The following is a 26890-nucleotide window of genomic DNA, read 5'->3' as shown; positions in this document are numbered from 1 at the left end:
CCCGGCCCAACCTGAAGAGAAATCAGTGTCGGCCAGCCCAAGCCCGGCTGGGCCCAAAGAAATAACAGTGTCGGCGCGCCCAAGCCCGGCCCGGTCCAAAGAAATAGCAGAGTCGGCCCGCCCAAGCCTGGCCCGTGCAGGTCTCTAGTATGTATCTACATGTAAATGTAAAAGAAAGTATAAGTGTAGTGTTGGTGTATAGGAAATCCCACACAACTCTTAGAGTACCACCACACACGAGGCAGTCGCCGAAATGGCCACTGTCGAACAGTGCCATTATTGTCATTTATTAATGGTTCAAAGAAGAAGAAAAATGGTGAAACATTATGGCCGTTTCGCGCAATGAAAAAAGGTGTTGGGAAAGTTATGAATAATATGTTGTAAGAGCATTTATGTATACTTAGGAGAAATAGCAAGAAATTCGTAACACATATTAAACAATTTACGAAACTTCTGATCAGGTAATAGTGCAAAACAAAAGCATAGTTATTGATTCTGCAATATCAATAGAGCTTAAACTGTTCTCTCAATATTTTACTTTTATTTCTAGTTAAGGAAGAAACGTCAATCTTCAGTATAGTTTGATATGTTAAGAATTAGTAATAACCTTATGAACTGTGTAGAGTATCATATAAATTATTATTTCTATGGTCTTATGTCTTGCATGTCACTTACTCCTCTTCACATATTTCATGTAGGTCTTGCATATTAGACTTCTTTGCATATATCATTTATAATTAACATTATGTGGAGATCATTTAACTTGGTGCTATCTGTTTTATGGGAAACATACTTATATTTAGGAAATATAAACTTTCCTTAGCTTAATGGTGCGCTCTTAATGCCTTGGTGTGTTTTAAGGCGGAAGTTGCATTAATTGGTGCAGATATACTTCAGGAAGTGTGTGTATAAAACACAAACCAATTAAAAAGAACTTGTGCTAGGTGCCAATCTTGAGTCAGGTTAGGAGAGGAGCGGAAAGGTTGCGGCCGTAAGGAGCAGGTGCGCCAGCGATTATGCGAGCGCATAAACTACAATGACAAGATAACTAACGTACCGTTGACTGGAATTTTGGGTTAAGTGCCGTATCGCCGGACCAATTTTTAGGAAATTTACCAGGTTAATTGGAGAATTTATTTAAGTTTGTGAGGATGAATGAGTGAAAGTGAGGTAAGTGGAATACTGAAGGTGATGAAAGTTTTTTTTTTTTTTTTTTTAAATCTATGCAGCATTGTATGTGGAGGCGGAGGGACTATTTCGCGGAGAGGTACATTTCTTATGATATAGTAGCGTAGAAGGCAGTGTGGAAATTGCGGCTCTATGTCAAGGCTGTGACATATCATATCTTAGTTATGTGGAAGTATATAAGAATAACGAACGACAATTAAAGAAAGTAGGCGTGTACAAGGGCAGTAATCCAACAAATGTAATCGGATGCAGTGCATTTTGGAGGTTTTTAGTTTTCAAAGTGTTCCGGCGATACGGCACAAAAGCCGGAATTTTTATCACTCGTTTCTTTTTACGATGCTGAGGAATTCAAAAACGGAGGTTTCCCTTGATTAAAGGATTCTTTGTGAAATGTATAGTGGGTTAGAAAGTAGGTGAAATCCTGATTCACTTACGTTTGTTAATGTCATATGCTCGTCGCATTTCTCATATATTACAACACGCGTGAGTAATTCACAAACGCAAAAATTTACCTTCATTTTTTAATGTTTTTCTTTTACAACCTAGGAATATGAGGAACTGAAAATTTGGAAATCCGTGAAATTCTAAGTAATATCGTGACAAGTTTTTACTTTGACTCGGACAGTGACTGCAACCGATTCATGTTACCTGGTTCCCGGAGCAGGTTCAGTTCATCAAAAGTCTAGGAATCAGTTTCTCGAAACAAACAACTTACTCCCCTCCCGTTGCTCTCCCCCAGAGTGTGAGGTTAGATTTACATTGACGTTACACCACCCGAACTTGCAACATAACGTGGGTGTTATCATGGGGGTCAAGGTGGAACGAAACGAGCCCCGCGGGGCTTCTAACCGCCTTTGCTCGCTGACGCTCGCTCTGCTTTTTTCAGACGTACGTTTATCACTTTTTTTGGTAAGTCTTTACTTTGACTCCAACTGTGACTTTAATCGGTTCTTATAGGTTCAGTTACTTCCTGGAACTGTTTGTGCGTGAGTCACTTGTTAGAACTGTTCGTGCCTTTGGTGTGACGTCTTATTTCATATTTTTCCCACTAGGTGTCTGTGTAGTCATATGGTAGTTGGTTAGTAGTCACATGTTCTGTGTGCATGTATGTGTGTGCTGCTGTTTGTGGCATGCGAGAAGCGCGTAATTGAATTGGTTGAATTGAGTTAGGGAAAACCTATCATAGTTGTGGTCTAAAGTGAAGATATTTTCGACGTATTGTAAAAGTGGACGTTTATTGGTTTCTTGTTTGTAATAATAGCAAGTGTGCTCGGTTTAATAAAACGACGTGTGTGCGGAAAGGAACATTTTTCAGTAATGTTGAGTATTGTGCATGTGTTCTTGGTATATTATTTTTTCGTGTGTGGAATCAGCAGTTATGAGTTCATTATTCATGAGTGTTCTTCTATGGCGAAATGGTGAGTGTTTTCTTTTTTTAATTCATATTATTTTTATTCTTGATTTGTTTTGCATTTGAGTATTAGGCAAAGTATTTGGTTTGCTGCTGCTTGTCCTATTGTCTTGTTGAGATGTAATTTTTTTTTCTTTGTCATGCACTGATTTATGATTAGAGACGAGTTTTTTTTTAAATTTTTCCCTAATTATCTTAGCTTTATAGTAGTGGTGTGATTATTTATTATTATTTTGGATGTTTTTATGGTACTTGAGCGGGGGGTTTCGGGGGCGGTAGCCCCCCATTTAGATCTCAAAATTCATAGTCACCGCTTCACCTGAATTGATGTTTAGTAACATTGTGGCCCTTGTACTTATAGTATAATTCTTAACATCGTACATTACTTTCACTGTGTTAGTAATTGTAATCGATTCATGTGATCCGGTTCCGGGAGCAGTTTAGGAATGATTCCTAAACTGCTCCGGGAACCGGATCACATGAATCGGTTGAAGTCACAGTTGGAGTCAAAGTAAAAATTTGCCCTTTTTTTTTTTTATCAATAAAGTTGTGTGTGCAAAGTGGACTAATTGCGACGTGACTACGTCACGATCGGATGGTGCAACTTCGATGTCAATTTTAACTTCACCCTAACACCGGAGAATAAAAGCATCTTTGGCAACTGCTTCCCAAACTACTCTGGAAACCGGTTTCGACAAATCAATTCTTAAACAACCGTAATTCTCAAGTTCTCCAAAATTTGCTTCAAAAAGCAGCTACAGTTAAAACTAGCATACTTTAAATGAAGTGAAAGCCGGTTTCATTCTTTTGTTAAAACATTTCGTAATTTAAAAAGAGATGCACAAATGCAAAACAAATCAAGAATAAAAATATCAATTAAAAAAATATAGAAACATTCACCGCTAAAGATCCAGCATGACCCCCACGTATTGAACTATCTGATTCTTTAACTAGAGTTCCTAAGCAGACTCCCGACAAAACGTTAGCCAGTCAGGGAGAGTTTTAATACGTAATGTTTTCGCCATACCTAACATTCATGAATAATAAACTCATAATTACTGATTCCACACACTAAAATAAGACAACAACAACCCATTACGTAAGTTCACATTACAGAAAAATGTTCCCATATTTTATCAGCGCACAAAACTGACACACCGACTACAAGTAGATAGAATAGGGACGTAACACTAGCAAACTATCATATGACTGTAGACTGACACCTAATGGAAAAAATATGAACAACCACCAATCTGACTTACAACCAAGGATGTCGCAGCAAAGACACAAACAGTTCTAGGAAGTGATTGAACCTTTAAGAACCGATTGAAGTCACTGTCCGAGTCAAAGTAAAATTTTGCCATTTTCCTTCTTTGATACTTGGACACGACACCAGTCAGTTCCGTAATATCTTGCCATTGTTCTCGAACACTATCAGCACTGCTAGTACGTTACTTAGAAGATTCTTCACTGGAAGAAGTCGGACACCATTCAGGTACTGCGATATTTAAGGACCACAACTTAAAACACTGCCTATTATCGTTTCCATGTTTAACAATGGGTTCTTACGTGCTTACATGTGCAGACTTTGTATTAAGATATTCTCCCGTTTTACGCATGGTACAAGTTAGATCCACACACATTCCGATTTCTTATATGTGTTCTCTTTCGAAATCAAAATTCGTATTTCTTCCGTACATTTTACAAAACTGTGGCTCCATAAGATAGGATAGCACCTTTATCTGAATGTCCGACATTTATGTTCCAAGGCTAAGGAAGACAATAATGAACGAAATATTGGAATAAAGAAGTGAGAGGAGAGAAAACTTAGGCACACGGTTTGTCAACCCAGAGTCTACTTGGCGCGAGCTGGTATGGAACCAAGAACTTGAAAATGCACCGGAGGTAAAAGCTTAACGAGAGGCAAGTGATGTGTTCAGCGACGAACCAATTGGAACATCTGGCCCAGCAATTCAACAGTGAGCAAGTACAACAAATTTTCACAATTTCTGTGCTTTAAATGGAATTCCACGGCCGTTGACAGTTAGCCTGTGGACTTCATAATCGCTGAGAACACCTTGGGTCAAGAACAGAAATCTTATAGACGTGGATAGATTGAAATCGGTTCTGTAGAGTGAACATTATCGTTTCCTGGTGGATTCGGATGAACGAGTCTGCATTTGGGATAAACAGTGTAAAGCCACATCCTCTAGTTAAACCGGTGATAGAGAAGTGGTCTTGGCGTATTTTAGTAAGGCAAATGCTATAGAGATCTTTCAGCTAACCATCTACACCGATATTTCTAGCAGATCTTAGTAGACCAGAGTATCACGTTTCCAACAGAACAACAATACAATGTCGTATGATAGTTACGGCATGGTTGGAAGAACAAAGTCTTCGCACTATTCTGTCTCTCCCTCAACTAACTACATTGTATAAGTACTAATAGATCCAACAGCATAATATTATTTTAAAATAAAAGCTTAGACATTATACCAAATCCAATCTTCATGCTTAAGAATTTAATTAGGCCTATATTAAATATTTCGGTCCATTTTGTCTTCTTTTTTTTTACCTCAACCGTAGGTTGGTGGGCAACATGGAAATCTTAAAACTTTTCTCTCCTTTGGGAGAGCTGTTTTATTCTTTGATAAGGGCTTTTCTTTGTAACTGCATCCAAGGGGAGCTCCTCACGCGATGCGCAAATCCATTTTAAATTTCTGCTTTACACACGACGTCACGATAGGAGCAAGTAAGTACGTACTGATAAGAGCGCTTTTAAATACAAGCGGAAAGATTCGGTTTCGCAATTCGCGGTTTATTGAAATGCTCATTGTTTGCTTTCATTGCTGAATTTTAATTTCTGCTTGTTTCGATATTAGGTGTTTAATGTCTTAATATTTCCATTTTCTGATTTTTTTCAATTATTGTACATGCGTGTGTGTGCTGCTTACAGTGTTTATGATAAATTTAAATGAAAGTTTTATTATTATTATTATTATTATTTTGTTTTGTATTATTTCGCATTGTGTTGTGAGTATACACTACACAAAAGATAAACATAATACCTTGATACGAAGTCACCGGGTGTCGTACGTAGCCTACAGTAGAAAAACTAAGAGTATAAACATAGTGTATCATGCCCAAAGGTACAAACATAGTGTATAATTTCTTTCCAAAAGGTCCTCTTTTACAAAAACTAAAGAAATACATAAAATAAAAATAAAAAATTCTCAAGTGTCGAAGAAAGGACCTCTTCGTTGTGTCAACTTTCACTGTATGTTCCCAACATTTGAAAGAGGATGATTACGTTCGTGACTTGCGAGCAGTACTGCTTACCTCTGGTGCGTGGGGTCGATTCCCGGCCAAGTAAGTTTGTGGTAGACAACATTGTGCCTGTGAATTTTCTCGGGGTACTCCCATTTTTTCGCACTTTCGCATTCCATCATCATTCACTTGCTTTAATCATCGTCTCCTTTAGCCTAAAGGGCATAATCCTGAGACATCAAACTCTTTCATTCATTTACGAGTGATTCCATTTCAAATCATCCAGGGTGGTCCACACGACTGTCTCAGATTTAGCTTATATTTTAGAATAAGAAACTACATACAAAATTATTAGACCCATATTTTTTTTTTTTTTTTTTTGCTGAAAAAAAAATTCTTCGATATACAGCCTTCCAAAATGGCCGCCCTCCTTTCGGATTGCTCGAAAAACTGAAAAACATGTCAAATTACAACTTTTATTGTAGAGAAACGAGTGTACTTAGTAACATAATCGCAATAGCAGGGAGAGTATAAAGTTGTATGTATCACTGGAGGGCCAAAATTCGTCTATTGGTCCAATAGGAATCGCGCAATTCACTCGCAATGGTGCCAACTTTGATGAAATTTTTGCTAACTTCAAACTTTTTTTTTTTTTTTTTTTTGTCCTCACGAGCAATATCAACCATCTGCTTCTAGCATCGAAATCTACTCCATAAGGTCTCTTGAAAATGTAAAGGACTTACGTTTCTGATTATTACATCTCACGTTATAGCATGATGAAAAGCTGACAATTTCATTAAGACGCCATGTTTGGACGCCATTTTCTCAAAAACCCCACCTTTTAAAAATCTTAATTTTTTATATGTATTGGAGAAGTACCTATGTATTTAATATCCGTTAACCGTTCATGCGGCTGCAGCCCCTAACATTCGCAATTAATTATTGAAATTTCGATTTTTGTACTTGCAATGTAAATATTTCCTATGGGCACTTAGGTCCTATACACAAGGCGATTTGAAAGAGAGTATGAAAATTTTGAGAGATGAATCCTGACATCAAATCCAGTAGGAAAGTTCCTATAAACATTAGTCGAATTCCGCTTCGTTTTCGAGTTACAGGGTTTCCAACTCGGGCTCGCGACAATGGAAAATAAAATATAAATTTCGTGTTAAATCAGAAACTATTTGCTAAAGTTATGATGAAGTTCAGAAAGTTGATTTGTATCAATATGATAATTTTTACGTGCGTTGCAATTCGGTTGACAGTGTTGCCAACTTGCTAGAACTTTTATTTGTTTCCAAATTACTACGTGGATTTTATTTGATATTTGGTATTTATTAATGATTGTAAACATCACATGAAGCACAATTATCCCCACCCCCACATCACCACAGTTTTCGAACTCTTACATGTATTTCATTAAAAGGTTTTATCTCGTGCGTTATTGATAGTTTGTGTGATTCGGTTTCGTGAACATCGTCCTAGTGTTCTCTGGAACCATGAAAATTGTTTACACTGGTAGCATGACATTGTAGTGCACTAGTTAAGCGTTTGTGTGAATAAGAATGGGGAAGTCCTATTACAGTAAGGACCGTATTAAATGTGTTGATTATGCTAAAAGCCGTAAGATGATTGTGCACAGAAAGAATTCTAGACAAAAAAAAATATATATATATATATATCTTGCGGTAAAATATATGGATTGCGTACAGCGTGTCTGTCCAAACGTACTATTAGGGGAGGATGATTATTTGTGTCCTGTACACAAGGCGATTTGAAAGGCAGTATGAAAAATTTTGAGATGTGAATCCTTCACCGTAGTCTAGGTTTCACCGATAACGGCCGTTTTAATGGGAGCACATTCATGTTTAGCATGTTAAATGTCTGGTTAATGGTTTCCAAATCTACATTCAGAGGAACAAATTCTTTATCTTGCTGGTGCATAATTTCATATTTACATCGTCTTTCGTGATCACCAATATATCACACACATCCACGTTATTCACAGTAAATATTCAAACCCCCCCTTAACACGAATAATCATCCTCTCCTAATACTATGTTTTGGCAGACGCGCTGTACGCAATACATATATTTTACCGCAAGATAAAATGTTTGTCAAGAATTCTTTCTGTACACAATTATCTTATACCTTTTAGAGTCATCAACACATTTAATACGGTCCTTACTGTAATACAATGAGAAAAAAATGTATGTTGCGCACTTAAAAAGATAGGTTATATGCGTAAAAAGATAGGTTATATGCGTAATTCCTGTAATTTTTGGACAACGTACAGCAGACGTATAACTGAAAATGCATGTTTTATAATACTTTCTGTATAAGTGTTCCATCTATACGTACTTTCTGTATGAAACAATGTAGGCGGTCAGGATCTCACATACGTATATAACATATAGCTGACGAAGGTAACATAAGTATAGGCATGTGATATACGGAAAACTGTTAGATGTCAGACATCCTGCAACGGCATGATGTAACACCTAAGGGCAGTGCCTATGTAACATCCGGATAACGTATGCTCCGTACTGATTTCTATAGTAAGCAAGAGGATACTGTATATTTGTACAATATACCGCTGTACGGAGAACGGGTTTTTCTCTGTGTAGAACTTCCCCATTGTTATTCACACAAACACTGTAACTAGTGCACTACAATGTCATGTTATCAGTGAAAACAATTTCCATGGTTCCAGAGAACACTAGGACGATGTTCACGACACCGAATCTCGTAATAAACTGCTTCGTGGTTGCAGCAGAACTTTTTGATTAAGTTCAAACTTGATGCGTGGAGTTGCGAGAAGTTTTGCAATAATAAAAAAAAAATATTTCTTCTTCTTCTTCTTATTATTATTATTACAACTTACACAGACGTAGTTTTTATTCGACATTTTGGTTTTACTGATGATGGCAAACATCAAGTGAAATTCACTCGTAATGTTGCAAACTATCAATAACGCACGAGATAAACCTTATAATGAAATACATGTAAGTTTTCGAAAACTGAGGTGATGTGGGGGTGGGGATAATTGTGCTTCATGTGATGTTTGCAATCATTAATAAATACCAAATATCAAATAAAAACCACATAGTGTCATTTGGAAACAAATAAAACTTCTAGCAAGTTGGCAACACTGCCAACCGAATTGCAACGCACGTAAAAATTATCATATTGATACAAATCAACTTTCTGAACTTCATCATAACTTTAGCAAATAGTTTCTTATTTAACACGAAATTTATATTTTATTTTCCATTGTCGCGAGCCGATTTTGTTCCCGAGTTGGAAACCCTGTAACTCGAAAACGAAGCGGAATTCGACTAATGCTTATAGGAACTTTTCTACTGGATTTGATGTCAGGATTCATCTCAAAATTTTCATACTCCCTTTCAAATCGCCTTGTGTATAGGACCTAAGTGCCCATAGGAAATATTTACATTGCACGTACAAAAATCGAAATTTCAATAATTAATTGCGAATGTTAGGGGCTGCAGCCGCATGAACGGTTAACGGATATTAAATACTTAGGTACTTCTCCAATACATATAAAAAATTAAGATTTTTAAAAGGTGGGGTTTTTGAGAAAATGGCGTCCAAACATGGCGTCTTAATGAAATTGTCAGCTTTTCATTATGCTATAACGTGGGATGTAATAATCAGAAACGTAAGTCCTTTACATTTTCAAGAGACCTTATGGAGTAGATTTCGATGCTAGAAGCAGATGATTGATATTGCTCGTGAGGACAGAAAAAAAAATGTTTGAAGTTAGCAAAAATTTCATCAAAGTTGGCAGCATTGCGAGTGAATTGCAAAACTTCCAGTCTTAGAATGGGAAAAATCAGATATGTACACTTTACAATTAAGTCATACCACAGTCAGACTTCTATCTTTTCGTTCCACTAAAGGAACACCTTCTCTCCCAACTCATTTGTAGTACCCATGGGATATTCACAGTCGTGCGTCAAAGGATTATCGCTCAGCCGAATGAATTTTACCACATGGTTATCGAAAACTTTGTCACTTGCAACCGTGTTAATGGCTGCTATGTAGAAAAGTTGAGCAATGCTCACGCTTCAACATCTTAATTTCAGTTTTTGTGAATGTATGTCTGTTTTGCTGTGAAAATTCTACTCAGTTACTTTTTGATTTTGGCTAATCTTTCGCAGGTGGTGGTTCCGGATTCGACCGACATGAACCTGTTTTCAATGTTGTATTACTATTTATTTGATGTTATTTTAATGTACCGTACTTAGAATTACCTCTCTCTTATTTTCGTCGTTTACTCTGAATTAATAAATCACAAATCCATCTCATTTCGTGTTTTCTTCATTAGATACGTATTCATCTGCATTTTATTACTGTGCAAAATTAGCACCTTCCAACTGTTAAGTGTTGCTAAATACCCACTATTCAGAAATAACAAAAATAATGAATCCTTATCTTTTCATATTTCCAACTAGCACTATAAACAACATTTAGGGATGTACCGATACCACTTTTTCACTGATATCCGATACCGATACTAAAGAGGCCGATACTACCGATACCGATACTTTTCTTATATATTATCAGAAATTTTCAGAATAATGAAATGATTAGCATTGTTATAGTGTATATTAGATATAAGGCTAAAATTTGATATTCAAAGACAAAAAGCAGAATTTCATATTAGGTTCCACACAAAAAATATGTTTCCTCTAAATTTAATCCAACTCACGTAAAATGAACTAAAAACCAGCAAATACTTATATAATGTAAACTTAATTCTAAGAGTCAGTGATTGATATTTAGAGTGATAATGTACTTCGATAGTTACATTGTAAACTTAATTCTAAGAGTCAGTGATTGATATTTAGAGTGATAATGTACTTCGATAGTTACATTGCATTTACTAGTCTCTATTACATACATACAGTGGCGGCGATTGAAAATTAAGTGTGGGAGGGGGGGGGGGGGGCAAGACATGATCTGAATATTTGTATATCAATGTTAGTTTTCCCGATTGTTTCTAACACTTTGTTTGACGAAAGATTGTATAATTAATAGGATACTGTTTTTTTTCAGTTAAAATACCGTATATCGTATTTCATATTTTATTAAGTAAATTGACAGGAGCAACGCAACTAGCCCTTTGTACTCTTAAACAACGAATATTTAAGAAGGGATTTGATTCCTTGCTCATGAACGTCTTAAAATTCTGTCTGGAAAATTGTGAGATTTGGCCAGTGGTCACCGGTCACTATTTGGTACCAAAATGTTAACCATCCTCGTAAGTATTGGTCAACACCAATATCATCTCTCTATGACAGTCATAGAGATATGAGCCAAAAAGTTCTGGTTTCGGGAGATTTAAGTAGCCGTATCTTGGGATCCGTAAGTCATAGAGAGATGATATTGATGCTGAGCAACACCTAAAGGGATGGTGAACAGTTTGTTAACATATAGTAACCGGTGGCCACTGGTTAAATCTGCATTTTCAGTATATATATACGCTGATAAAAAGTGACAGCTCAATATAGCTTATACAACAGATCCCCTAATACGCAGGTTCCAAATATGTAAATGTATCTATTGAATGTAATCAAGTACATTTAATATACAATTTCAAATAAATTTCGAAAAAAAAATAATTCTTTGTAAGTTCGTTCTGGCAGTGCTTTTTGAGGATACTCAACTGTTCTTGTTTTCTGTTCAAAGAAAAAAAGCTAACGAAAAGGGCTTTGCTGCGTCTGTGAAAAGGACATTGTTGTGTCTGCTAGTAAAAAAAGATTTTTTTTCTTTCACTACCAATTTGTAACTGCGGAATATCATAAATGCTGTAGGCAAAACAATGAAAAAGGTAGAAGTTAATTCTTATTATTCTCTTTTTAATCAATATTCCTTACTATTAGAAAGAAGAACTGTCAGTTTTTGTGCAATTAAAGAATAACTTGTGAAAGACTTTTCTTGTTTTGCGAAATGTTCTCTCAATTAGTTTCAGAGCGGATGACTAACATATGGAGTCTTTGTAAGAAGAAGTGAAGTACGCTGGAATTATTGCGCTCCAAAAGGTTAATTTTTGGACCATTTTTCGTGTCAATTCATGTAGCTTTCTTAACTCCACGAAAGACAAATAACCAATACGTACTCACGCCACGGCAGATATTATATGCAGGCCCGTATTTATATATTGGTGCGCCCATGTGCTCTAAATAATTTGCCGTCCCCGCACAAAGTTCCCCTCCCCTGAAAACGACTAACATTAGAGTTGAACTCACAGTTTTTAGGGTCGCTGAGGTGAATAGTGACAGTTTTAATCCAATTCAACTTCAAAGTCATACTTCACTTGCCAGGGAGGAGCGAGATTTTAAAAGTAATCGAAAACTATATATATTAGTGTTGAATTCATAATTTTCGAAGTCGCTGAGTTTAACGGTATCATTTTTCATGATGTTCAAGTTCATCCTCAACCCTTGGAGTGAGGGTGGGAGAGGATGACTTTTTAAAAATAATCAAATAAGCTAGCTAATTAGTAACTACTGTAATTACAGCGAATTAAGCGCCTTAACATATTTTCTCGCGCGGGACTCTGCGGGTTGCTAGTTTTAAATATTACTTTATTGAAATCTTTAAAAAATCAAAAATGTTGCCGCCTCCTAAATTCTGCCGCTCTGGGCTCGAGCACAGAATAGCACTTACCTAAATACGGACCTGATTATATGGCATCATATTTTTTTTTCTATGAACCATTAATACATACAAAAACTTTACATTTCTAAATGAAACTATATACATTAAGGTGCCACTTCAAAAAAGTGAGGGGGCGCGGTGGCTCAGTGGTAGAGCGTTCACCTCCGGTGCTTGGGGTCCCTGGTTCCATCCCAGCACGCGCCGTGTGGACTTTGTGATGGACAAACACCATGCTCGTGGGTTTTCTCGGGGTTCTTCCGTTTCCTCCCACTTTCTTCATTCCCCCATTTCACTCATTTCTCATTATCACTGTCTCCTTTAGCCTAACCGGCATAATCGTGGGACGTTAAACTTAGAGATTTCATTTTTTTCAAAAAAGTGAGGGAAATACCCCCTCCTGCCCTCCTAATCGCCACCCCTGCCTACATATAATGCAAACGGATACTATCGTTACAAATGTTTATTGTTTTAAAAATTATGCGTAGTGAACCAGATGTTGCTGTGTATACCATAAAAAGAACGAGGATTATTTAAGCGAAGTTGAAAACGATAAAACTACTTATTAACTTGAGAACTAATTGTTTTTAACCAGTAAGTAGGAGAAAATAATGACAAAGTGAGCGTATTGTGAGTTTCTTCCATGGCATTTTCTTCTGAATCGAAATCTCTCTCTCGTTTGGAATTCAAATGACGGGTTTGCTATCCTGGTCCTGGGCGCCTAAAGGGGAGGAGATATTGGGGTTCGCCCCTCCCCCTGGATCACGAAAATGTATACGTAATATAACAAACCACGTATATTAAATACCAGACGTAATATAGCAACCATGGAATGAGCCCTCCCTAGAAAATTTTCTTCGGGCACCCATGATTCTGACTAAGGATCTGTGGCTTTTCTTTGCCAGTATTTTGATACGGAGGGACTAAAAATATCAGTTGAATACGAGTAGTGCAAATCAAAGGCGTACACATGCATAAAGAAATCGATTGTACAATTGATGATTTAGATCAACTTTAAGTCTAAAAGAAATCGATGAAATATACAGATGGTGATCAGAAAAATGGAAACACCTGAACGAAGTTGCAACTTACCAGATTAATATGGTGTCGGGCCACCTTTCGCCTTCAGAACAGCCTTGATGCGACGTGGGATGGAGGCATAGAGGTCGTGAATGGTAGCAAGTGGAATTTTACACCATTCCTCGTGCAGGGCATCGGCCAGTTCTGTGAGAGAGGATGGAGGTGGAAATCGTCGCCGGAGTTGTGTTTCCAAGACGGACCACAGATGTTCAATTATGTTGAGATCTGGGGATTGGGGGGCCAGGGGAGGTGTTGAACTTCATCCCGATGTTCCTCAAACCATGCTGCAACAACGCCAGCTCTGTGAATGGGTGCATTACCATCCTGGAAGATGGCGTCATTCTCCGGGAACAACATCCGGACCATAGGATGCAAGTGGTCTCCTAAAATTCGACATAATCGTTGGCAGTGATTCGTCCGCTAAGTGTGACCACAGGACCCAATGGAAACCATGATATGGCGGCCCACAGCATCACCGAGCCGCCGCCATGTTTCACAGTTGGGCGGAGACACTGCAGATCATAAGCTTCTTTGGGCGTTCTCCACACACAAACACGGCCCGTGGTTGGGAATAGGATGAAGGATGACTCATCCGACCATATCACACGTTTCCAGTCCTCAATGGTCCAAGTTGCATGGTCGTGGCACCATTTGCGGCGTGTGAAAGCGTTATGGTCCCTGATGAGCGGTTTGGCCCGTGCAACACGACCCCGTAAGTTCATGTCATGTAATTCGCGGCGGACTGTGATTGTCGAAACAGGTTGTGGGAGGTGCTGGTTCCTCCGTCACTTGCTCCGCAGTTTCACGACGGTTCTGCGTGACAATGCGCTTTAATACCCGGCGTGACCCGTCGCTCATGATTTTCTTCCACCCACTGTTCCGCTTCCCCGATGTGGTTTTCCCCTGCGTTGTGTAGGCCGTCATCACCTTCGACACTGTCCCACTGACACACCTAACACAGTAGCCACTGCCGTCACACTCACTCCACATAACCGCGCACCAACAATTTGCCCTCTTTCAAAATCTGAGAGGTCTCCCATTTTACACTACCTCCGTCTGCTGCAGCCACTGGACACTGCTGTTCCACTGCGCCTGACGTAGTATGGAGACCGACCTAACACACCACCACCAGCGATCCGGCGCAGCGGGCTCCACGACACCACTGCCAACCCATACATCTGACGTGTTGCCAACTACAGGTGTTTCCATTTTTCTGATCACCATTTGTAAGTGTCATTGTTAATACTAAACAAACTGAAAATAGTTCGGTAAATATCGGTGTCCATTTGCCGATACCGATACTCCCAAAAGTGGCCGATATCACCGATACCGATATATCGGTACATCCCTAACAACATCCTAGTAAAGTTTTGTGTAAATGAGTCAGGGGATTTGGGGCGGAGCTCCCTATCAAATACACGTCCATGGGACGTCAGGAATTACAAACGAAGCTCACATGAAAATACTTCTTGTACTAGGTTGCCACACAGAGGGATACTTAAGAACTTTTCTTAGCATGAAATGTACTCTTACTGCTTTAGAAAGTGTTTATTAAGGGAGAAGTTGCATTAATAGGTGCAGGTTGACTTTAGGAGAGCTGAGTATAACTACAACATGTGCACATATGACAAAAATGCAGTGCGTAAAACATGAATCAATTTAAGAACGAAAATTAACTCGTGCTAGGTTGTCACTAAAAAGCTCGAATGCTATCTACAGGGTGTCCACCCACCGGGAAATAGCCGGGAATTTCATGAACCTGGAAAAAACCGGGAATAAGCCGTGAATTCCTCCAAAGAACCGGGAAACACAACGATAATAGCAGGAGAAGGCCGAAAGTTAAAAACGATAGGCGTAGCTCAATTGTTTTCTACCGATAAGTCACTCGGCGCTTCTGAATTCATGATCCGTTGGGTCGGATCTAGCGTCATCCTGTCGGTATCCACCGTTTGGGGCGTCCGAATTCAGCGTCAATGATGAATCGCAAGTGAACGTGGCGACGGTGAAACAGGCGATCGCTTGAATCCTATGTTGAGGTTCGCTTATCGACTATGTTAGTTTTGTATTTAGAAAAAAGAATAGAGTAGTGATGCGTCAAAGGGGTTGTTTGAAACCTGAAAGAGCGCTATGTTGTAATCAATAATCATGTGTGCGGTCTTTTGTTTTGGCCTTGGTCTTTTAAGAAAGAAAAAAAAATATATGGATAATTATTTAACTATAATTCAACTTTAAGTAGCACGAATTGTTTCTTTGATATATTCTTTATTATTATTTCTGTTTAAAAGAATAGCAATGTAAAGATGAATGCGAGCAGTAAATGGCGGGAATGAGATTGTCTAGTTGGCAGTTATGATTGCTTGTTTAGTAATAGGTCTGGTTCTGCAATCTCCTGATATCTTTAACCGCCAGATAAGTTAGCAGTAATTATTTTACAGTGACGTTACATCTCGAGCCTTATTAATGATGTTACCTCATTTAAAAAAATATATATAATGCGTGTGTCAAAAAGGACAAGAAAATACCTAGCTCGACAACGTTCTTAGTTGTAGAGAAAAAAATGCACGACAAAATGCTAGCACCAAAATTAGCATTTTTCTCAACTATTGCTTCAATGGTGGAACCATTTTTGACCGAATTTCAAACAGACCAACCCATGGAACCCTTTTTGCATGAAGAGCTCACTTCTCTCGTACAAAGATTAATGGAAAAAATAGTGAAGGATGATGTTCTTAATAAAGCAGGTGCATCTGTTCAAAAAATAGATATATCAGATCCAAACAATCTTCTTCCTGCTAAAGATATGGACATAGGCTTTGCAAGTAGGGATGCCATGCATGGAATCAAGGAAATAACGGATGTAGACAAGCTAACACTGCGACGAACGTGCAGAGAAGCTATCGCAGCGATGATTAGTAAAATAATGGATAGGTCACCATTGAAATACAAACTTACTCGAGCTATTTCGTGTCTCGATCCTGTGCTTTTGGTCACAACCTGACACTAGCGGAGAAGAGTTTGACATTATCTTTGGAGGAGATGGTAGCTAAACGATTGTTTACGGGAAGCAAAGCAGGTAAAATTATGGGACAATATCGGAAGGTATTTTCGTCACCTGAATCTGTTAATCACTGCAAAAGTTTAAAAGAAAGGAGAAGCGTCTGGATGCATTTTATGTTGAACTTCTTAGCGTATTCAGTGAGGACAGTGTACGAGAACTCAATGATTTTATACAATGTATTTTGATACTGTCACACGGAAATGCATAAGTAGAGAGAGGATTTTTTGTGAATTCTGAATGCATTTTTGAGAATCAAACAAGAGAGCCTTATTGCCATGAGACAAGTGTATGATGGTGTGAGTGCATTAGGTGGATTGGAGTCAATTAAAATCAGCAAAGATATGATACATGCGACCAGAAATACACATGCTCGATATACTGAACATTTAAAGAAAAAGGCGAAGGATTTGAGTAAAAAGGAAAGAGAGAGAAAACGTGTAACGCGAGAAGCACTGGAATTGGAAGCTAAAAAATCGAAGGTAATTGCTGAGGCAAAAAAAGAAGCTGCTCTTCTAGAAGAAAAAAATCAATGCACTTATCGGGAAGTAACGAAAACAGGTAAGAAAATATAATTTATTTCGATAGCATAATTTTATATTGTTCGGGTGGGAACTAAATAATAATCCTTCCGCCTCTTTCGTAAAATATTCGTCTTTTAGTGCCCGTTATAACCGGGAATTTATCTAGTAGAGCCGGGAAAACCGGGAATTTCAAAACTCTTTGAGAGTGGACACCCTGTATCTAACTGAGTCAGAGCAATGGCGCAGCAGGGACCCTAGTGGTTGCAAGGGGTTGCGGCGTCGGTAGGGGGCAGGTGCGTCAGCGACAGTGGATATACACATAAACGAGGATAGTGGAAAAATAATTTATATGGCATAAAAACACATGCTTTGTATGTGGCACAGCTTTGCGACACTTTTATCACTTTGTACACTGCCTTCACATAGCACTTCATTTCATCGTGTCTTTCTTAATGAAGTTCTACGTGGGAGAGAACACACTTTCCATTTCGTGTTTCGAGCTTATTACACGTGTAAGAGGTAAGAACCCGATATATTGTGATTATGTGTACAATCCTATTGTGAAATCAAGTAATACATTTCTTATATTGATCTTACACTTTTATACCCCCATAAATGGAATAGCATCTAAAATTTTGCCCCATTTCACCACATTTGATTCCAGGGGTGGCTGGTTTAATAATAAAAAAAAATAATAATTAAAAAACAAAAAACAGAAAAAACGAAAAATGCTTTAAATCGTGTGAACTTAATGGTGACGTTTCCACATATCAAACCATCCGCATTACGTTTATCTACTTTTCACCTTTTAATCAAGGGGTCCCGTGTTCAATTCTCGGTTGAACCACAACCTATCTTTCAAGTGTAAACCAAGTAGCGATTTGAGGTGTTCCTTTAAACGAAAGTCTTCTCCGTGATAACCTTCGTATTTCATAAGGATGTTAAATCTAAACATACGAAATGAAACCAAATTATATATTTCTACTTGAATGAATGCCTGTTGTTTTATAAAGAAGCCAAGCTTGCCTCTTATTGATAGAAATTGGCAAAATTCATCAACTGCCTACGTAGCTTCCAACATCAACTTGGATTTGACTTTGTTTTAATTGAATGATATCTACATACCAAATTTGTAATTTAATATCTCAGTTTTAGCGTAGTGATTATGATATGTTGACCTTAAAATTTTACATACAAATACATTTAAAGTAATAACAGGATTTTCTCAATGGCTAAGGCGGGAGTTTCCCGATTTATATATAATTCTACTTGTGTAACTGTTTTCTTTTTGTCCTTCTGAAATGACTTTGACAATTATATTAACAACTAGGTCTATGTAAAGATCAGTACAACGTATTTTTATCAGGAGTCCTTCGTGAGTGAGTCGGCAATCGCATTTGTGACCAATTAGTCCCGGTTTCGTGTCGAAATGGACAATTTCTCTTGGATGTGTCGAGAAGCGGTTTGGATTCCGCTTTAAGCTTATGTGACCGCTTCCAGCATAACCTTGTTGTTGCATAATAACACCAAAGCGAAACAAACTAATTTTTTGTCCATATCTAATATAAATACATAGAGTAAATTATTTAAACAAAAAAAACCTGGTTTAAACAAAAAAAATAAATAAATAAAATAAAGAAAAGAAAAAAACGGGTTTAAACATAAAACTGTTTTTTTTTTTTTTTTCAATAAAAACCATGGTTTTTGCCAACCCTGATTCAGATGCAACGTTCCTTCTATTAATTTTCGCTTTACATTTCTGTATTCCCTGCCATTACTGCAGCTTACATATCTTAGGTAAGTTAATAAGATAGTGGGTTTGAATCACTGTCATATTATGCTCTATTGCCTGTTTACCTAATATTGCATCAATATGCGAACTCATGTAGTCCAGATTTTAACTTTTCTTAATTCATCACCGTACATTGATGATCATTTTTTGTTACTCTCACCCTGACATTTCGTCTCATTCTGTTCATTTCTTCGTAAAATTTGTATTCCGGAACCGCCGACTGCGGCAGAAGATTTTTCCTTGTACATAAGTCAAGAACGGAAGAAGGAAAGAAACACTTATAAATCGTTTTATATTTGGCAAAGGAAGCATCATTTTATTTGGACATACTGTAGGTAAACTCAATAAATAATGGCATAGTATTATTAAGTTTATGAGAATGACAAAATGCTAATTGTAATGGTCGAGCGGTCTAAGACTGACTGGCGCAAACCCTATTTGTCGTGGATTAGGGTATCTATGTTCTCCTTTCACCATCGTTTTTTTTTTTTTTTTTAATCGTCTGTTAACTAAAGAGCACAATCGTGAGAGAAAATATCAGAATTAAATAAGTAGAATAAACAAGAACTAAAAACATCAATATAAAATGAAATTAGTTTATACTAAAGAAGTGCGCATCCCCTCAGTTCATTTAGTGTATATTTGTAACTTGCCATTTTCTCATATTAATTACAGTTTCTATTCTTTGATGTCTTGCTGTCACTTTTTGAAACAATGCCCATGTCTGGGGGGATAAGATCGAATGAGTAGGTTTAATGAGGAAGCATATCGATGTTCTTATTACTGTAAAAAGTTCATCACAGTTATGAATAAGTGAAGCGGTGCGTTGTGCAAGTGGAGGGCGAAGCCTGTTTGTGATGAGTTTAGTCACTCCAAAGTTTAACAATATCCTGTTCAGTGATAATTTGCACCTTTGGTACATGATCAGACGTAAGTAGTTCGCGTTTCTGTTAGAAAATGCCGTAAAGAACTTTCTCATTAGTTATGAAAGATCTCAGGAAACTTACTGGGTGGAGGCGAAGAGGAGTATTTCAGCTGTTTGAAACTTGTTTTTCTGTGTGGGCTAAAGAAGATATCGAAAAGACCTCGCAAAACTTCTTGAGTGGAGGCGAAGAGGAGTGTTATCTCACGATACTTCTTGGGTGGAGACGAAGAGGAGTGTTTCCTCTGTTGGGACTTCCTTTTTGTGTCTGACTGAGGAAGGTAATACATGTTTCATCCATTGTGATAATGAACCCGAACAATTAGCCGTTGGTTATACAATTCTTTGTGAGAAGATAATTGGCAAATGCTATTGGAAGATCTCTTTGTTCAGCTATAAAGAAACCAAGCTTAAACTGATTTCTGACAACTACAAGTGATTAGCGTGAGCTGTTCCGATGCTGCTGTAAGAGAATCCTTTAAGGTTAGAGATATCCTCAGCAGTTTGTCTTTTGTCCTCCAGGTCTCGGCTTCAACACGAGTAGCAGTCTCTGTAGTGGTGGCACAACTTAAGCGCCCTAACTTTCACGAAAGTTTTCAGTTGATTACCGCCCGTCAAGAAATTCTCAAACTCACTTCCGAACAATATTGTCAACTTGAATAGTATTTAAAAATCAAAGACATCTTACTCTAATATTTCTGGTAAGGTGAGAAAGATGTCCTTTGTTTTGTAACTTAAATATGCGTCCTGTAGCATCCATCACTAAACGATCAGTGAAATCAATAGATTTGTAGTTTAATATCCCGTCCATACAGGACACCAAAGGAACGTATGCTATGTTGCTTTATCGTAAGCTAAACCTCTGTCTTCAAGACATATATCAACAGCTTCGTCATTAGGTACAGATAAACTTTATATCACTGGCGCTCTACTCCTGTGAAATGAAGGGAGCCGCGGTGCCTCACTGGCAGAGCGTTCATCTCTAGTGCTGGGGTTCCGGATTCGATCCCAGCTCCCGTCAAGTGAACTTTGTGTTGGACAAACACTGTATGCGTTGGTTTCCTCGGGGTTCTCCCGTGTCCTCCCACTCTTCATTCCACCATTTCATTCATTTCTCATCATGGCCATCTGCTTTAGCCTAGTCGGCATAACCGTGGGACGTAAAACTCCAAGATTTTCTTGCGCAGTAAAATCCATCATTTCTAGCTAGTGTCAAAATCAGCTTCTTCCAGACACAAAACTATGAAAAATTATTACATTTGGACATCTTTAAGTATACATTTAATTTACACCTAACTATCTGCTTCTATAAGAAAGAAAAAAATAATTACTCTGAATCATTTTCTTATAATAGCTGGATCTCGGAAATCGTTGAGCTTAAGAAGTTGTAATCGTGTACAAATATTCTTAAACCTTAAGCCTTAAATGGGATAGGGTTTTGTGAAATTGGACTTCTAAGGCCGGAAAGGTGGTTAAACCTTTCTCTATTTAAGTAGGGTCTCCGAAACCTTTACGAGGATGTGGAATACTTTTAAAGTTAATTATCTTGTGCATTAGGATGTAAAGTTACAGCAACTTTTAATGTAGCAAAGTGGCCAGTGATAATATTTATAATTACAGAAGTTTAGGGTAAATCTGTGGTTAGTAAATGAACAGAGTTTGACTTGGAAATATGGAAGTGGATAAGAGAAAGTTGATGTCTGATGTATATAATGTTGAGAATTATTTGATGATTGCAGTTGATAAGAAATGGAAAATGACGTTCGTTTGAATTATTTTTATGTTTTGTCCCAAATTAGCAATCTATTTCATTATCTTAGTGGCTCCTGTCTAATTAAGAAATGATGTAAACAATCTGCTTTATTAGTGACGTGTATATGCTGAATTATTACATAACACTGTGACAGATTAAAGCGTCAAAATAGCAAGAAGCATATAGAACTTAGCCTAAGCGAACATGTTATCCATAAGCGTAAGCTGTAGCTAATGAAGTCACACAGATTATAACATTGAAGTATTTCAAGTTTTTTTCTTTAACGAAATGTAACCTTTTGCCATGATGACTAACTTCGATCTAGTGGTACTTTATTTTCTAAACCAAGCCTTATATTTGTTTGTGATGTTTATACTATGCTGATGTGTGTAGTAGTAAGATATTAGAAATTTAATTGAATATTTCAAGTAATACCAATTATTTCTTTTATGTATATTCTAGACGCAAAGATGGATGTTTTTAATAAGTTGAGGTCAACTGTAACCAGCACAGTTTCGCAGTTGTCAGGGGTGTTACCGGGTAATCCAGTTACGAGAGAATTTGAAGCCACCAAACATATAGCTAGTGCTGGACCTGGTAAGTGATTTAATTACGTGTATGCAATTAATTGTAATTCACAAACATTTCTGCAAAATTAAATAGACACTTCCAATATAGTATCCAACCGAAATATTATAGATAATTGTCGTACAGACTTGATCATAATTAAATAAAAACCTTTATTCTTAAACTTCTCCCTTTATTGAACCGTACCCACGTGCTACAGAAAGCAAATGATAATCAAGGGATACAGATTAATATCTCGTTGATCGACTTTTAAGTTGAACTAATCTTAACCCATTGAGGTATGGAATTAATGAGTTTGTGAATTTGGCCGGGTATTTTTACCCATTCTTCACGCAGCATTGAAGTTCTCACGGGAATTAGGTTGTTTGGGGACGCTGTCTTATATAGTCTAGAATAGCCCAGACATTTTCGATTGCGTTCGTATTCGGGGACTAACTGATCCATGGTAGTTTTTAGATACAATTTATTCTACCTGGTTTAAGCAACCCAGTAGAAAATATCGGTAACAGACTTCTGTGCAAACTATCAATGCCCCAAGCGCTGTTGAGCGTGCTAACGCATTTTAGCAACTCGGAACGTCCAGAGCTCCAAATGGCTCCCCACACCATAGGTGAAAATCCTCTATGTTTGACCGTTGGTTTAAGCTGTTCAAATGGAATTCTTGAAGGGATTGTCTCCAGGCTCATGTGTGTGATGAAAATTGGTAAAATATGTACTCATTAGAGAAAATTACTTAATGCCAAAAGTTAACATCGCGCCGCACCGTGTTTATTACGCACAATTTCCGCTTAGCAGTATTGGCTGTGGTAAGCAAGAGTTTACGTCTTGCAGCTTTCCCATAGTTTAATTCATGCAGATATCTGACAGATGAAATCCGGCTCACTTTCAGATGTTCTACCACGTCTATAACCTTGCTTGGGGTTTTGCTTCACACACCTTTTGTAGCCTTCAACTGGTGTTGCGTTGGGTCTTATCGGGCAAAACGTAGACTCACACTTTCCTTTTGATGTTTTTTAAAGTTGGTATTAACCCGATTGATGGTGAACAATGGAATATTAAGGTTTCGGGAAATTTGTCTCTTCTTTCACCGAGATCGCATTGTCCCTCTATCCGACCACCTCCAAATCATTCAATTCAGTTCTTCCACTCCTTTGAGTCGCAGCATCGTTGTTTTCTTGTGGAATCTTCACAATGTCCACGTCTGGAATAAACAAACAAATTAGCACCATTAATGACTTTCAAATCATTACATTTCATTATATTGCAAGGTGTTCGTTAACTTCTATTAATTATGATATGAGAGTTGAAAGGATTCAAGTAGGTTTTCAGAAGGTTATATATTTATTTTTATTTGCACACCAGTTATAACATGTCAATTCAGTAGACCAACTCATACCAGACACGTCTTAGCGTCAGTGTTAACACTTAACGGGAGTTGCGATGTGCTGCTGTTTCATGTCGTGTTTAGAAAAGAAATTATCTAATCGTAAGATTGCCTTGTAAAGACACCTATTTAGTTCCCAAGTTCCTCAGGCCAGCAGCAATATGGTTCATTTGCAGTAGGCCAGTTACATAAACATTTTCAATACGATTGTCATTTTGTTCATCTGGTAACGTGACGGAGCAGCTGATATCGACGTAACAGTGAACTGCCAGTGTTTAACTTTGATCTCTACTCTTCTTTGTTACGCATTAGGTGTTCGTATATTTAACAGTTTGTTTTTTTACAATTTTAAGTGTGTTTTCTTTCATTTGTAATAACTTTGTCTAAATAATATCCACTAAAATAAGGAATCATTTTAATCAATCTTGCTTGTGCGAGGGGCATATTGAAAGTAATGAGCAACATTTTTATATGAAAAGTCCGAATCCATCAATACGCGCAATGTACAAATTTCAGTGGACGTATCAAGATAGTGTGACGTCATAGCTTTGATCACGAGAACACAGGAGGTTGCTTCAAAATACTGATAGCATATTTCGTTTCGACAGCTTGCTATGATTGAAATCTTGTTAACCCTTAACGAGTTTTCGTTACCATTTGGCTACATATGTTTTGATCTTTCCTATTGCGTTTGAAGACTTTTATTTTTAGGTATTGTTCCTTGTGGTTATTTGTGTATATGCTTTCCGCGATCCAGAGAAGCTATTGCCTCCTGGTGGCAACTCTGGTAAATTTTACGCGGAAGGTAGTCTGTGGATATAATATTTTGCAAGCAGTGCCGGAAACAGACAGAAAAAATAGTGAACCGTTAAGGGTTAAAAAGGAAATTCTTACTTATGAAGTTCACAATATATTTCAGTATGCTTATGGAAATATATGCATGAGTGCTAGCAATGTTAAAGAAGTAAAATATTTTTAAAGATGGAAACACAAGATCACAGTTTTCTTGCTCGCTGCTGGCTTTTGACTGGAGATTTAAAGTGCAAGAATCATGATAAAGAAATGGGAAATATAAAGCATTTTGCTAAGATTTTTAGTACATAAAATAAACTATCTTCAGATGAAATATACTAATATAACACCTTACGTTAAACTCATCGTGTGGGGGTTAACTGTCTTCAAAATTCAAAGTGTTTAATTAGAGCGATTCCTGTAATGGTTGTTTTGTTACGTATTGTTGATAATTCAGTAATTTTTATATATTTCTATTAGGATTAATGTGGAAAATCTATGCTGGATACAAAAAGTCTACAAAACAAGAGGCATCTATATTTTTATTTGAGAAGCGCCATTTGGAGAAATGGTCACGCCAGGATAGGGAAACAATGTTGGATTTGTTGAGAAGAGGAGTGTCACAGCTAACTCGATTACGACATCCACAGATATTGATTGTGCAGCATCCTCTTGAAGAATCAAGGTAAGAAGTTCGTGACGTTGATGGGAGTTCTTGCCTTGGATAGAATTCTTTGATTGTATCTATTATTCTCTTCGCTTGATACAAAAATAAATAAATAAATAAATAAATAAATAAAATAAAATAAATAAATAAAAATTATATTTTACTCCTATTCTATCTGAATTCTTTACAAAATACTACTGGCAAAGGGGAAAATATGATATAGAAATTAAAAAAAAATAATCTGTTGTTGAAGTAGGTAAACTAATTTCTAAAACCACAAAACAATAAGCTAAGTCTTATAAAGCTGAATGTATATATATATAATATTTATACCGTGTCTCCATTTAAAATTAATTTTCGAACATAGCACTTGACTCGCACCGGATTTTATCGTGTCACTTTCATTCAATTTCCTATCGTAAACGTTCAAAATTTATGCCAAAAATAGAGTATTTCGCAAGCCTCTTGATACTCTATTTCGCAAGGAACTTGGTAAAGGGAAAAGAGGACCTTTTTTTTTTTTTTAAGTTTATGTCCACTGCGCGGTCTATCTTTGACACATTCTCAAGCAAAAGCACGTTTCTCTCAATCAGGCAGGGTTGTTTTACGAGGTGGGTTCTTGTAAAGCGATCTCTGAACATAGTTACTCCTATATCATTGTATACTCTGTGTGTGGTCGTTCGTGCACCATAGACAGTATACTACATTTACCGTTTTTCAGCTGTGTAACTGCAACCACTGAATATCAACCATTCACAATTGAAATGCCCCACATGACATTGAACACAGGGAAATAGTGGCACGGGAGACGACAGATTAAGAAATTATGTAGAAAGTGTTACAGATCTCTTTTTACATAACTTTAGTATATAATAAAAATAAAAATAATACCTTTCTTGCTATGAGCATCATCGAAGAACGAAATTCCTTGGGGTAAGATTTGAGATTCTGCTTCTCTAGTGTCCTGATTTTTTTTTTAAATCTATAGGTAAATTGTTTGTTTATTGAAATTTAGCGTCCTTTTTCAGTACCGAGACTATATGAGACGTGGAACACAGTTTAAGATTGAACTCGAACCACCGTAATGCGTTCAAATTTTAATGCTTTCCCGTCGGAAACTGAATGCAGGACCACGTGCACCAAAACCGAAAGCATTTTGTATTGAACCTAAAACTGTATGGAATTTATTCTTCACAGTTTTAGGTCTAACATAAACTTGTATAGGGTTTAAAAAATAAAAAATCGACATGCAAGAGAATTAGGAACTCAAGTTTTATCCCAGAGAATTTCGGTCTTACGATGTTGCCTACAAAAGAATGGTGAGTAAAATATATAAGAAAAAGGAAATAAATCCGCGTTACAAGAAATATTTTTAAAAAATTATTAGAAATTATGTTCTCGACGTATTTAGCCATGAGTATAGGCCCATATTGGCGCCAACATCAAAAGTTATTTCTATAAACAAGCTTATCTTTTATCTTAATTGTTTGAAATCATACAAACTACGCAATTTGTTGGTTGCACGTACACATTTAATCGATCAAAAGGGATCATATGAAACGCTTATAGAGTGCCTTGTTTAGTGTTGTATGATAATTTTTTAGTCAGATATATTTATATGTAAATTATGTGATATACTGTAATAAGGAGAATATCTGGCACATTATGAACTTAATAATAAAGCTGATTTATTGTATAGTTGTTATGTGGAAATTTTCATGAACCTACTCTTCATCGTTTACAATTTAAAGAGAAAATGTAACACCAAAACAAAACTACATTC

The 26890-nt window shown here is 37.1% G+C and overlaps 1 protein-coding gene across 1 annotated transcript in view; it reads left to right on the top strand.

Annotated features, from left to right (window-relative positions):
• Window positions 1-294: 294 nt before the first annotated feature.
• The window catches only part of LOC145680725 (SCY1-like protein 2), a 100495-nt gene continuing 73899 nt past the window's right edge, over window positions 295-26890 (top strand). The window contains exons 1-3 of the mRNA XM_081751669.1: window positions 295-461; window positions 22139-22273; window positions 24921-25125. Of these exons, the coding sequence (XP_081607795.1) occupies window positions 22147-22273; window positions 24921-25125 (332 nt within the window). The 5' untranslated portion in view covers window positions 295-461; window positions 22139-22146. The remainder of the gene's footprint in view (window positions 462-22138; window positions 22274-24920; window positions 25126-26890) is intronic.

This window comes from Thermobia domestica, chromosome 3, assembly GCF_964235325.1.
Source record: "Thermobia domestica chromosome 3, izTheDome1.hap1.1, whole genome shotgun sequence".
Classification (NCBI taxonomy): Eukaryota; Metazoa; Arthropoda; class Insecta; order Zygentoma; family Lepismatidae; genus Thermobia; species Thermobia domestica.
Note: the sequence above shows the minus strand (reverse complement) of the source record. Positions and strands in the feature narration are given on the sequence as shown.